Source organism: Neophocaena asiaeorientalis, unplaced genomic scaffold, assembly GCF_003031525.2.
Source record: "Neophocaena asiaeorientalis asiaeorientalis breed wild unplaced genomic scaffold, Neophocaena_asiaeorientalis_V1.1 scaffold39, whole genome shotgun sequence".
NCBI lineage: Eukaryota > Metazoa > Chordata > Mammalia > Artiodactyla > Phocoenidae > Neophocaena > Neophocaena asiaeorientalis.
Window position 1 is genome coordinate 6,583,236 of NW_020175670.1, and position 13,671 is coordinate 6,596,906.

A 13,671-nucleotide genomic window follows, 5' to 3' on the forward strand; every position below is an offset into this window, starting at 1 on the left:
ACTTCTTTAATCCAAATATAAAGGCACAACTCTAGAGCTTGAGTATTAATTCAGTTATCTTGGCCAGTCGTTCCACCCCTCCCCAGTTCTTTTAGCATTTGGTGGAAATCCTTTCTAACAGCCGTGTCTTTAAATGGTTTAAGCAGTTGTTTCCTCTGAGCGATATAATTACTTTTCTGTGTATTCTAAATTTTCACGAATGAGATTATGCTGTTTTCATAAAATATATATTAATCGGGAGTCCCCGCAACCCCTTCTTCTGTTTCAATAATTTGTGAGAATGGCTTACAGAAGGCAGGAAAACAGTTTAATTACTATTACCAGTTTATTACAAAGGATGCAACTCGGGAACAGCCAAATGGAAGAGATGCCTAGGGCAAGGTATGAGGAGAAAAGGGGTACAGAGCTTCCCTGTCTTCTCTGGGTGCACCACCCTCCCAGCTCCTCCATGTGTTCACCAACCGGGAAGCTCTGTGAACCCTGTTGTTTAGGGTTTTTATGGAGGTTCCATTCCATAGGCATGAATGAGTAAATCATTGGCCATTGGTGAATAACTTGGAAGCTGGAAGTTCCAACCTTCTAATCACTTGGTCAGACTCCCAGTGAGTCCCCATCCTGAAGCTTTCTGGGGGCCCACTAAGAGTCACCTCATTAACATCAACTCAGATATGGTTGAAAGGGGTTTATTATGAATAAGAAAAGACGTTCCTGTCACCCTTATCACTCAGGAAATTCCAAGGATTTTAGCAGCTTTCCGACAGGAACCAGAATGAAGACCAAATATATGTATTTCTTATTATATCATAATATCACAGTATCCATTGTGCCTGCCATGATGTACTGCATGTATCTGAGATGATTTAATAGAATATGAAGCTCATTACTTCATGTGGTAGCAGAATCTAGTTGCAATCTGTGAGCATATCTAGTTGCTGCATGATTCTTTATATTGAGCTACATTCCACTTCATCGTGATATTTACCCACAGTTTTGTTCTCTATAGAGAACAAAATTAATTTAATTTTGGAGTAAATCAAAAGATGGGTAGATGTTCTGAGGATATTGTAATTACTGTATACAACTCCAAAATCACAGGGTTAAAGCCTGCTGGTGCACTGTCCAATTTCACTGCTGTTCTGTTTCTGCCTTTCCCACTGGAAACCTGTATACATTTATAGAAATAATCCCTCAGGATCTGCCAGCTCTTAGAGCCTCCCTCTCTTTCATCTTCCTGGTGTCCAGCTAAGTTAATAGCTTCATTGTGAATATTCCATTTGACATCTTATTTGTAATACTTTTTCTTGTAACCAAAGACTTAACCCTTGAGCAAAATGGAACCCTGTATTTTGGTGTACAAAGTCCTTTTACATTTTTATGATTTGACATTTTTCTAGACCATAGAGTAAAAAGTATTTACCCTTTTAAGGCAATTAATTCCTAGGCAGTGAGGGGAACAGACTTTATATCCTGCATGTGATTGTGCTTCTTCTTTTTTTTTTTTTTTCCCAGTACGCGGGCCTCTCACTGTTGTGGCCTCTCCCGTTGCGGAGCACAGGCTCCGGACGCGCAGGCTCAGCGGCCATGGCTCACGGGCCCAGCCGTTCTGCGGCATGTGGGGATCCTCCCGGATCGGGGGACGAACCCGTGTCCCCTGCATCGGCAGGCGGACTCTCAACCACTGCGCCACCAGGGAAGCCCAGATTGTGCTTCTTAATATCTAGATTACTTGGCACTACGTTAATATTTAGAATATTTAGTGCCAAACAGTTGTCACAATAAAAACCATAGTGGTCGGCTCATTCAAAGGCCCTTTCAGCTCTGTGTGTTGACTTTAAAATAGCTGCTCCTGGTATTTGTTTGTATTAGCCGCATGCTGTGTCGGGGAGTTTGAGTAGCATGCCTGTTCTGAGACTTCACGAAGAAGTACATCTTGTCACAAGGGACTGCGAATAATCACAGAAAGCCTATAGTGACCCCATTCATCCCTATTCCTGGATATTTCAAAAAGTCTAAGTCAGTTCAGATACCCAGTGTCTCCAATCCCAAGACATTTTAGGTTTACTGTTTTTGCTTCATTCAATTTAATGTTTTTATATATGGTTCAAAAATCAAGAAGTTAATTAGTGTATAGTGAAAAGGTGTCTTCCTACTCATATTCTCCCATCTAACCATGTCCTATCTCTAGGTATTATTGGCCTTCTATGTAGCTTTCCAGAATTTCTTTAGGCATGTACAGGCAAAATATATATTACTTGCCCCCCTTTCTTAGTACACACTGTTTTTCACCTGCTTTTTTTCTCTGTCAAAAAATAGCATATCTCATGGAGACTTCCCTCAACATTGTTTTATAACTTCATAGTATTCCATTTTACAGATATACCACAATTTTTTTTTTTTGAGAATTACATTTTATTTGATAGACTTGCTGAGGACTTAAGCCTGGAAGACAGCCTCTCAGATGACACTGAGGGACTGCTCTGAAGAGGTAAGGGAGGAGCCAGGATATATAGGAGTTTTTGCAAGAAACCAGGTAGTAGGAACATCAAAATATTATTGTTAATTAAAGAAAAACAGGGACTTCCCTGGTGGTCTAGTGGTGAAGACTCCAGGCTTCCACTGCAGGGGGTGTGGGTTCGATCCATGGTTGGGAAACCAAGATCCTGCATGCCATGTGGCGCAGCAAAAAAAAAAAAAAAAAAAAAAAAAAAAAAAAAAAAAAAAAAAAAAAAAAAAAAGAAAAACAAAAAGAAAAACAGACATCTCAAGTTAATGAAGTCAGCGCTTTTCTTTGTATGGGAAGATGCAGGAGTCTGAGTTCATTTAAATCATTCCTTGAATACGCACCTTATCAATGAAAAAAAAAGATGCCTGCCAATTCAGTAAACAAAGGATGTTGCAGCCATCAAGCCCTCACATTACAACTGCCTGAGGGTGAGCCCTGAGGGAACTCAGCATAGAAATAGGATGCCTGCCATCAGACACTGCAGCCACCACCAGACCCCCATAGTGCACCCTGAGGAGACGCAGGATGAGAAAACATGGGAGAGAGATATACCATAATTTCTTAATCAGACACTCTTGGCAGACGTTTAGGTCTGTTTCCAGTTTTTTGTTAATAACCTTGCACTGTTTGTCCGTGTGAAAGTACATTCTAGAGCCAATCTTAAGTTTGTGCTACTGCTGTAAACAGAAAAACATTGACTGTGATCAAGAGGTTCGACTATAATTGGTTCAGCTATTGTCCTTTATTCTGAGATGGGCCTTAAGTTATTAGAGAATAAGAGAAATGCTCTTATCAAACCTGGGAGGTCAGGTCAAACCTGGGAAGTCAGATCAAACCTGCATCCATTTGGCCTTTTAAGTGGAGAATTCTTCTGCATACTACCGCCCTGCAGAAATTTTAGAGGCACCCTTACTTTTTCTTCCTCCTACCATAACCATCCAGGCAGTCGCCAAGTGTTGTGCTTCTTTCATCCTGTTACCATTTGTGTCTGACCCTTTTTCATTCTCACTTCACCATCTTATCCAGCCTAGCTATTCACATAAGGAATTTTCTGCACTCAGTCTTTTCTGTGCTCTAGTTGATCCTAATACTGATTTTAACTAGAGCACAGATTGATAATGGTTGATGTTTTTTGAATACCTACTGTGTACCAGGCACTGTGCTGCTTTCCATGTACTGACCATTTCTCTCTTCTATCTTTCTAACTACCCTATGAGGTGATTGTAATATTTCCATTTCACAGATAAGGAAATCGAGGCACAAAGATTATATATCTAAGAGGTGGTGGAGTCAAACAGCTATGAGATGGTCTCAGTTCTTAAAAAGTTAATGACCTAATTAGGAGAAGTAGGAAACCATTCCTTCAAACTAGAAGTGCTACACTAGTCTAGAGAAGAAAGGAACGAGTGGGCAGAGAAAACGGAGACTTTTTTACAGACGAGAGAGGGGTGTAATTAAATGAGATTAGTTGTAATATCATGCCAGATGGGGAAGAATAATCAGTCCCCAGAAGGACTGAGTTTGCAAAGTTGGCAAGTGCTGTTAGCCACACTAGCATTGAACTATTGCATCAGATTCGTTTGGAAAGCTTTAAAAATATTGTTGATTCCTGACCCCACCCCTGAGCTGCTCCTGAATTAGATGATGTGAGGCAGGGCCTTGGAAACTGTGACATTGGTATCATCACAGGCTATTCTGATGGGCAGACAGGCCAGGGAACCACTGGCTAAAGAAGGAAGAAAGAATGGGGTTGACTAGACCAGGGGATGCTTTTTCTGAGAAATGGTAAGAGGTAATATTGATGAGTAGGGCCACATCTGATGAGGAAAGGCCAGGCTGAAGAGTTCAGAGTTGAAGCAGTAGCAGTGGAAAGTGAGTCACTGGATTAGGCAGCAGAGATGTGTTAAGAGCAGTGTTTTTTAAGCAGACTTTTTTGGCAGTAGTATGCAGGAAGGAAAGGCTGCAATAGGAACCAAGCTAGGTGACAGTTACGGGGAACTAGGAGTTGTATTATCACTATGAGAGTCTTAAAATGGAGCGGGCATTTTGTCAGGGTTGCTTTGTCTAGAAATAGGCATTAGTAAATTTGTGATAACTCTCTGAAGCTTCACAATCTTTTACCTGTGAAGAGTATCAAAAAGTAAGGGACCCATTTTCCAAATTGAATAACATAAGAATTGGCGTTGGGCTTACACTTCTAGTCTGTACAATTAATCTAGCATTTTACTTCTGAGAGGGCACTGAAGAAGTGATCATGTATAGAAGGCACAGTTATCTTTCTCTGACTACTTTTAAATAATCTAGTTTTACCTAACAGCTAGTTATGAGTTTATCTATCAAAATTCTTTTAAAATCTGTATTTTCCAATTTTTATTTTTTTAATTTAATTTTATTTTTTGGCTGCGTTGGGTCTTCGTTGCTGCTCGTGGACTTTCTCTAGTTGTGGTGCGTGGGCTTCTAACTGCAGTGGCTTCTCTTGTGGAGCACGGGCTCTAGGTGCATGGGCTCGGTAGTTGTGGCATGCGAGCCCTAGAGCATGTGGGCTTCAGTAGTTGTGGCACTCGGGCTCAGTAGTTGTGGCTCACGGGCTCAGTAGTTGTGGCTCACGGGCTCTAGAGCGTAGGCTCAGTAGTTGTGGCTCACGGGCTCTAGAGCATAAGCTCAGCAGTTGTGGTGCACGGGCTTAGTTGCTCCACAGCATGTGGGATCTTCCCGGACCAGGGCTCGAACTCTTGTCCCCTGCGTCGGCAGGCGGATTCTTAACCACTGTGCCACCAGGGAAGTCCCTGTATTTCCCAATTTTACTACCCACAGGAGTAGTAATTTTCAGGGATCTGTCTTCTAATGTGATACTGTCAGAGATTATGACAGCAAAGAGGTTAAGAGCACAGTCTATGGAATGAGACCACTGTATTTAAATCCCAGCTTTGCCACATGCCAACTCTATGACATTGGGATTTAACCCCCACTTTTCCTCAGTTTCCTCATTTATAAAATGAAGATATGATAGTACCGACCATAAAATAAGATTGTTGAGGAACTCCCTGGCAGTCCAGTGGTTAGGACTCGGCACTTTCACTGTGGTATCTGGGGTTCAATCCCTGGTTGGGGAGCTAAGAAAAAAAAAAAAATTGTTAAAAGGGATTAAGAGAGAATGCCTGGTTCAAAGTAACAACTCAACTTTTAGCTATTATTTAGTAATAAAAATAATAGTATTTGATTTTAAAAAAAATACCATTCTTGGAGCAGCTTAAAGGACAGAATTAGAGGAGGCAAGAGTAGGTATGGGGAGATCAGTTAAGAGACCGGACAAGAAGTGATGGTAGCTTGAGCAAGTGTGGGCACGGAGCTAAAAGTGGACAGAGTTGAGTGATATTTAGGAAGTAAATATTTACTTCCTAAATATCACTCGACAGAAACTTCATGATGGGTTAAATAGAGGGTCATTGAGGGAATAAAAGTTGTTTTCATACGTTTCTGGCCTAGGCAGTTGGATGGATAGAAATCCAATTTGGTAGGGCATGGAGGGTGGGGCAGGGGAGATGCTCGTGATTTTAGTTTGGGATATTGAGTATGTTAAGTACGAGGTGGGGTTCAGGTACATTTTTAAGAAGCATTGGCTCTACAGTACACCACAGTTTAGGAACTGTTGATATGAATATTAAAAAAAAATAGAGAACTACTGATGTAGATAGATAATTGGATACTGAGTTTGAAGTTCAGGGAAGTTGGGGCTGAATATAAATTTAGGTGTGGTCTGCATACAGAAGGTAAGTGAAGCCACAGGTGAGGATGATAGTATGCAGAGAAAGAAGAGAAGGGAACCTAAAACTGACCATGAGGAATTCCAAAATTTAAAAGCCAGGAAGAGGAAAATGAGCATGTAAAGGAGTAGCTAAGTGTTAGAAAGAAAATCTGGCAGTGGTAATGGCACAGAATACAAAGGAAGAGTCTTTTAAGGAGAGCATGGTCGTGGAAAATGAGGACTGAAATTACCCATTAGGCCTAGCAGCCTGCAGGTGTCATAGGTGACCTTTCAAAGAGTTGTTTGAATGTTGATGGAGGTAGATGCCAACCTAAGGAGTGAATGGGAGGTAGTGAAGTGTAGTTGTAAATATAGACCACTCTCAAGAGGTTAGCTTTGATAGCTGGACAGAGAAAGAGGTTGAGGGAGGGATATATATATATTTTAAATATGGGAGAAACTTTATCATGTTTAAGTGATTATGGGATGGCTGCAATGGAGGAGAGGGTGTTGAATTCACAAGAGAGAGGATAATGGATAAATTTCTGCAAGAGTGATGGGATCCAAAACTTAAGTGGAGAAATTGGTTTTTAGTTATGAAGGGAGGCACATATAATAGGAGGGAACAAGGAAAGGAATGAATATGGATATAGAGGGGGGAAATGCTGATTCATTGTGTGATAAGCATTGCAAATTGATGACCCCTGAGTACTGTGGTACTTGTTCCTGGAGAAGTGATTGGGTTGGAACAGAGACTAGGTTCCTCTCCAGTCTGCTCTTGGGATAGCTCAGCTCTTTGCTTGACTTTGTCCCCTTTGGCCTCAGCAGTGCCACCTCGGCCCTGGGCCCGTGGACCTCAATGTAATGCATAATGCATCTGCTTAGTTTCAGAATCTTGTCTGGATTTCTTTTACTTTTTCCTGAGGCAGTGAGACCAAAACCAAACATTTATACATAGTCTTGACAGGCTATTTAAATCTAATCTTCTAGAATTTTCATTTTTGATACTTTGAGTTCTCTAATATACATTTCATTTATTAGAAATTTGTTAAGTTCATACCATGAACTAGGCACTGTGCTAGGTACTTAAATTAATATTTAAGATATGGCTGCTTTAAGGAGCTGGAAAGACTGATACCTACCCAGAAACCTGACTTTTTTCTCTTGATAAAGACGTAGACTATAATATCTAGATCTGAATCCAAATTCTTTTTGCAAAAAAGAATGCCAAATTAATATCTGTTTGTTTGAGAATGTCATAAAGGGATATTAATTCATATATTATACAATGTGGATGTCCCCTTTTCCTTAAGCTCTGTTATTTTTTCATGCTACTTCTGTAATTAAAATGCATAATTTCCTCACCCCTAGAGTGTCTTAACCGTGTATCATGTGGTCTTAACCTGAGTTCTGTAGATCTCAGTATATCTATGGATTGGTGGCTTTGTGGGTCCATGAATCTTGTGCAATCATATGCAAAATTGTTGAATGTGTATACATGGATTCTTATAGTGGAAAGAGAGTCCTTTTTTTATCAAATTCTCAAAGGATTCTGTTGCCCCAAAATATTAAGAACTACTATACTATTAAAAATCTTTATTTAATAGGCTCTGGCTTATGAGTATTTTACACCATTTACCATTTAGATTTCTTCACAGGAGGAAAGGGAAATTGAAGCTGTAATATTTAATAATTCTTAAAATTACTAATGCATTTTTTAATATAATTTTTCAAGTTGCTATTTAAACATTAGGATTTGTTTTTACATTTATCTAACAATATTATAATTTTTCTACAGCTTTTGTTGCAAATACATTTTCTGTTTGTCTTTAGTACCAGGACCCCCTAGTGATAATGGCATCAGTATTACTATGATCTTGATGGCCTGGATGGTTATTGCAGTGATCTTGTTTCTACTGAGACCTCCTAATCTAAGAGGATCTAACCTAACTGGAAAACCAACCGGTCCTCATAATGTAAGTGTTGTGGATTAGAAATGTTTTGGGGTGGGGGGATGGGTGTGGTCTGGGAAAGGGGAGGAGTTTGTTTTGACGGAAATATCTGAATTAGCAAAAGGAAGATTTAGCTCATGGAGTAAGTTCTTCCTATGTAGTCCTAGTAAATCTAGGCTTAATCTTCGTGGAGTTACATTTAGAGAGAAGTATAGACCAGTAGCCCCCAAATCATTTTAAGGTGAATTCCAATCTTTACTCATGTGAGAAACATAAAAAATGATCCAGTTCATAATAATCCACAGCAGTATTTCTCAAATCTCAGTCTTCCACTACCCAGTTCTATCCACCTCACAGTTGATCCCTTGCCTCGTATGCTTCCAGCTCCCCCTCCCCAAATTCTCTTACTAGTTACAGTTCAAATGTTTCTACACACACATTCTTCATTTTCTCCGCTTCTGTCCTCACTATCAAATACAACAGAGACACTGAGCCTATCTGGCTAAACCTGTTTTCCCATCCTATTTCTCTCAACTTCATTCTTCTAGTTCTGCATCACAACAGGTCAACTGAGCTGGCAAAAGGAGAGGTAGGAATCATTCATGTTGATAATCTTGATAGTCATGATTACAGCCATTTTTAGAACCTAACTGAAAGTATGATAAAGTGACCCAACAGGGAATTTTTGATAGAGCCTCCATTAAAGGATTCCTTTAATCATTTTCAGAACCAGTGTTTATATTTTTTTCTTTCCCATTTGATTTGGATATTACGTCTAAAAATATTTCCATGACAGATTTACTTGTTGAACACCAAATTATCCCACTAATTCCCCTCTCCAACCTAAAATAATTACTTCTTTTCCCCAATCCTTCGTTGTTACTATTAAAAAGAAGTTTGGTTAGACCAATTGCTTATACAGGAGAAAGCAAATGTGCAGTGTTAACTGGTCAGTGCTTTGGGGTTTTTTAGGATTAAAACATTTATGTATGTAGCATGCTGACTTTAGTTAAGAAAGAAGGCACCATTAACACTACATTAAATGCCTTAAATTTATTTTAGGGTTTTCTTGGAGAAGAGGGTATCCATAAAACAGCTTGTATATTGTCTTGATAAAGTGCTTTCTCCTAAGCCTTTTTTCTTACTTTCTGCGCACAGTTTTATTACTTTCATATCAAAAAGCCACATCCTCAATATTTGGAACTAAAGAAACCCAACTCAATTAGAAGCCATTCAAAAGTGACAGTCCCGTGAACCTTAGTTCATTGTAGACCAGCAGTTCTAAAAATAATAGTCCCACAGCTCTAGGAATAAGCAAGAAAACATATTGACTAATTCCAAGTAGAAAAATTCATTATCCTCAACTAGGGCCTCATATAGCATGTCAGAGTAAATAAATGGAATCTTCCTGAAGATTCCTAAAAGGTCTGCTCTTTCCTTTACAGTTCAGAAGCTTTCTGTTACAAGTAACAAAAATCTGTTCAGGGGCTTCCCTGGTGGCACAGTGGTTGAGAGTCCACCTGCCGATGCAGGGGACATGGGTTCATGCCCCGGTCCAGGAAGATCCCACATGCCGTGGAGCGGCTGGGCCCGTGAGCCATGGCCATTGAGCCTTCACGTCTGGAGCCTGTGCTCCCCAACGGGAGAGGCCACAACAGTGAGAGGCCCGCGTACCGCAGGAAAAAAAAAAAAAATCTGTTCAGCCTGGTTTAAGTAATTGGCTTTATTGGTTTACACATTAAAAAATCCAGAGGTAGTAGGATCAATGTTTAGAAAGTTTAACAGTGTCATCAAAGATCCGGGTTCTTTCCTCAGACCATTAGCTTTATTCCAAGGTGGGCTCCCTTTCTGGTCCCTATAGGGCGGCTGCCAGTTGCAACTGGTGCCACATACTTCCTCATTGACTGACATTCTGTAGTGAGAAATATGTCTTTAGCTTCACTTTGATTGTACTGTACTTAGTCACCTTAGCAAGAGGGATGAGACTACCTTGATTGGTTTAAACTTCCCTGTTAAATGAAACCTCTGGAGCTGTCAGGGAGAGCACTTTTACCTAAGTCAATATCACTGTTACAAAATTTTCCTTTCTTCCATGCTACAAGGAAGAAAGAGACAAACATCGGTGAATCACAGTGTTAATCTAGTGCTCCCTTGTGCAAAAACGTACAAGAGGTCCAAATAAGTATATGATTTGGGATGGGAAGGTGAGGGGCATTGCTGCTCAATTCTTACTGTATGTGTTAGACTGGTTGCACTGGGAGATTTAAGAAGTCAATTTCATAATTCCTCTCTCTTTAATGCCAGGGACAGGATCCACCAGCCCCTCCTGTGGACTAACTTCGTGGATATGGGAAGTAAAAATAGTTAACACCTTGCACGACCAAATGAACGAAGATGACCAGAGTACTCTTAACCCCATTAGAACTGTTTTTTTCTTTTGCATCTGCAATATGGGATGGTATTGTTTTCATGAGCTTCTAGAAATTTCACTTGCAAGCTTATTTTTGCTTCCTGTGTTATCGCCTTTCCTATATTTGAGTAAATGATACATTAAAAAGTTACATGGGGCTTTTTTGGTTATCCTAAACTTAAACATTCCATTCATTCTGTTTGTAACTGTGATCATACTTTTTGTGATAATTTCTGGCCTGATTGAAGGAAATTTGAGATCTCTACATTTAAATATTTTAAAATAGTTTTGATGGGTTTAAAGATTGTTTTTTAATAGGTATTTATACAGTTATTTGGGGTTATCTGAGATTGTATGAAAGAAAATTAGAACCACATTGTATTTACACTTAACCTTGGTAGTTTATTTGTGGATGGCAGTTTTCTCTAGTTCTTGGGACTGTGACAGCCTTTGGAATATTTTACAAGTTACAGCTGAAATCTGTATCATCCACTACAACTGGCTTATGTGGCAAAGAAAAGGAGGAAAGAAGAAATGAAGTAATTGTTTACTAAGTTTTTATTCCCATAAAAATGTCTAATATAAGAAAACTTAAACATGATTTAAATATGGTGGATGATTTACAGTCCATTATATGAAATTTGTAAGCCACTGTACACTAGCCTTACACAGTTCATGAAAGGAGGAAAAAATTTAATTCTTGCTGCATTTGCCAGGTGTAATCTATACAGTAATAATTTAAGCTATAATTTATTTTTGAAGTGGGTGCCTCTCAGGAAGCTGCTTTTCTGTTGTAAAACTTCCCTGTTAAATGAAACTATCTTAAAGCTGTATTGGGGGCCTGTTTGGTTACTGATATTTGAATCCTGTTTACTTATTTACTCTATTATTTTCTTTGAAGAAAAAATTTTGAGTCTTGTTATCTTTCTGACTTTAAACAATATTTAATGAATTCTTGATTTACTCCAAGGGAAAAGGAGGAAAATGAGAAACATCAAGGATCTTTTTTTTTTCTCAACCTCTGTCTCATTCTTGTTTGGTAATAGGATGGATTGGGGTGGGGAGGAGCATTAATATAAGTAAAAATTTGAAATGTGAAAAAATGTAAAAGGTTGCATTGTTTTTTTTTTCAGTTTGATAGAAAATGAATACAAATGGCATAAAAAAATTCTGCATGACCTGTGTGGTTATGGAATTTTTTCCTAGCAAGTGATTGCAGATGATTTATGGGGGCTGGAAGATATTTTGCTATCAATGTAAGGATTTTCCCCCACTAGATCAGTTTAGCTTTTAGCTGTATAGATCTGAGAAATTACTTGTATGAATTGAATAAACTTCTCTATATCATTGTACTGTTTAATAGAGTCTCTGATACAATTATATGATACTCATAGGGTATTTTTTCCCCTTTATTATGATTATATTCTAGCCTATAAACACTGTAAGGGCTTCATTTCATTATATAATCCATTATTGACTGCTTGCATTCCTCCTGTGCATCTTGGCTTTGTCCTCAACTTCTTGAAATAATATAACCTACTCTTAATTACTTGTGTTAATTGAGAGGTATTGTAACACAGGTAAGTCAAATCCTGGATAAATGAACACCATAGATTTAAGGTTTTTTCTCTCAATGTGGCCTATTGGAAGCCTTCCCAGCACTACAGCTTTTAAAGCATTTAAAGCAGAGAGGCAGGAATGGCTTAAATGGAGCTAAATCTCTATAAGCATTCCTTTTTCTGTCCTTGCTCCTGAACTTTGAAGGCTAGCACATATGTCTTAACAATCTGCTGTCTAAGCTGCTAGAAGGCTAGTCTATGGATAAGATACTGATGTGTTCACTGAATCTGTGGCTCACAAATAATGAAGAATTGACTGGTTGAAGAAGTGGCTATGACATGGAAACAGAATGTGTAGCGTTAGCTAGAGACCTAGAAATCTGGGTTCTTGTTCCTAGTTCTTCATTTCTGTCACATATACTTAATTGACATTACATTAGAATATTAACGTTTTCTTATATGGACCATCTATTTAATTAGTAACAAAAGTTTTTAGTGAAGTATTAAGTCTTGGTTTTTTTGCTTGTAAAATTTCTCTGCACTCCTGACAAAGATGGTGTGCAATAGCACATAAAGTATTTCTATTAACCTAACTAGTAATTCATATTATTCTCTTTAATTCCTAAAGCTTCTACATGTGGCCTTTTTATTGAGCACACTCTTACTCATTACTTGGCTTGTAAACATTCACCTGAACTGTGGCTACTGTCATTTTTAAATAATCTGGAAAAAAGAAAGATAAAGCTTCACATTTTAATCCCTTTTGGCTCTTAAACATTCCACAAATGCCATTAAGAGTTTATTTTGTTTTAGAGTTATTTAATGTTCTTTTATGCAAAATAATGTTTTTTTGCTTTCCACGTGGAAAAAGTTAACATTGAAACTGTGTATAGTAAAAGATTTTATCATGTATTTATCCAAGCACTATCCCATGGTCAGCAAGTCATATTTTAAACTACTTGGAGGAAGTTTCAGAAGTAACTATTAAATACAGCTCTTCCATGGTTACTTTTAGTGTCTTTGTGGTATGCGATATTACAGTGTTTATAGAATTATCTTTATCTTACATCTTCAAAGGAACCTCAGAAGTCTGTCACCCTGAATCAAAGTCTGTCACTCTAAATGAATATGTGCTAAAATTTGACGAGCTCAGCTTAAGACACAGAACAACAACTTGAAGGAGAAATGGAGAGAGTTTAAGTTAATGGGTTAAATTTTTGTTGTTGCAATAGTAGGTTTAGTCTTAACATTATAATATTTCTAAATGAAAAGTCATATGTATTTGTTACCATGTCTGATGATTACTTTGTTAAAAGCAGAGGTGGTCATGTGATGTACCAAATGTTAATTGCTGTTTTTAAATGTTTAAATCATGCCAAACAAATCATGTCTGTGCCATCCAGGGTTTATTGTAATCTTTTACTGAGTACTTGGATTGGGATAAAGGGCTTGTACTATGCACTTTTTATTAATGAATAAATAGAAAACATTAGTAACACTCA

General features: G+C 38.3%; 1 protein-coding gene across 2 annotated transcripts in view; it reads left to right on the forward strand.

Moving 5' to 3' along the window:
• The window catches only part of SMIM14 (small integral membrane protein 14), a 64,418-nt gene extending 50,747 nt beyond the window's left edge, over positions 1-13,671 (forward strand). For both annotated transcript variants that reach the window (XM_024731687.1, XM_024731688.1), the window contains exons 4-5: positions 8,082-8,224; positions 10,505-13,671. In XM_024731687.1, coding sequence (XP_024587455.1) covers positions 8,082-8,224; positions 10,505-10,537 — 176 coding nt within the window. In that variant the 3' untranslated portion in view covers positions 10,538-13,671. The remainder of the gene's footprint in view (positions 1-8,081; positions 8,225-10,504) is intronic.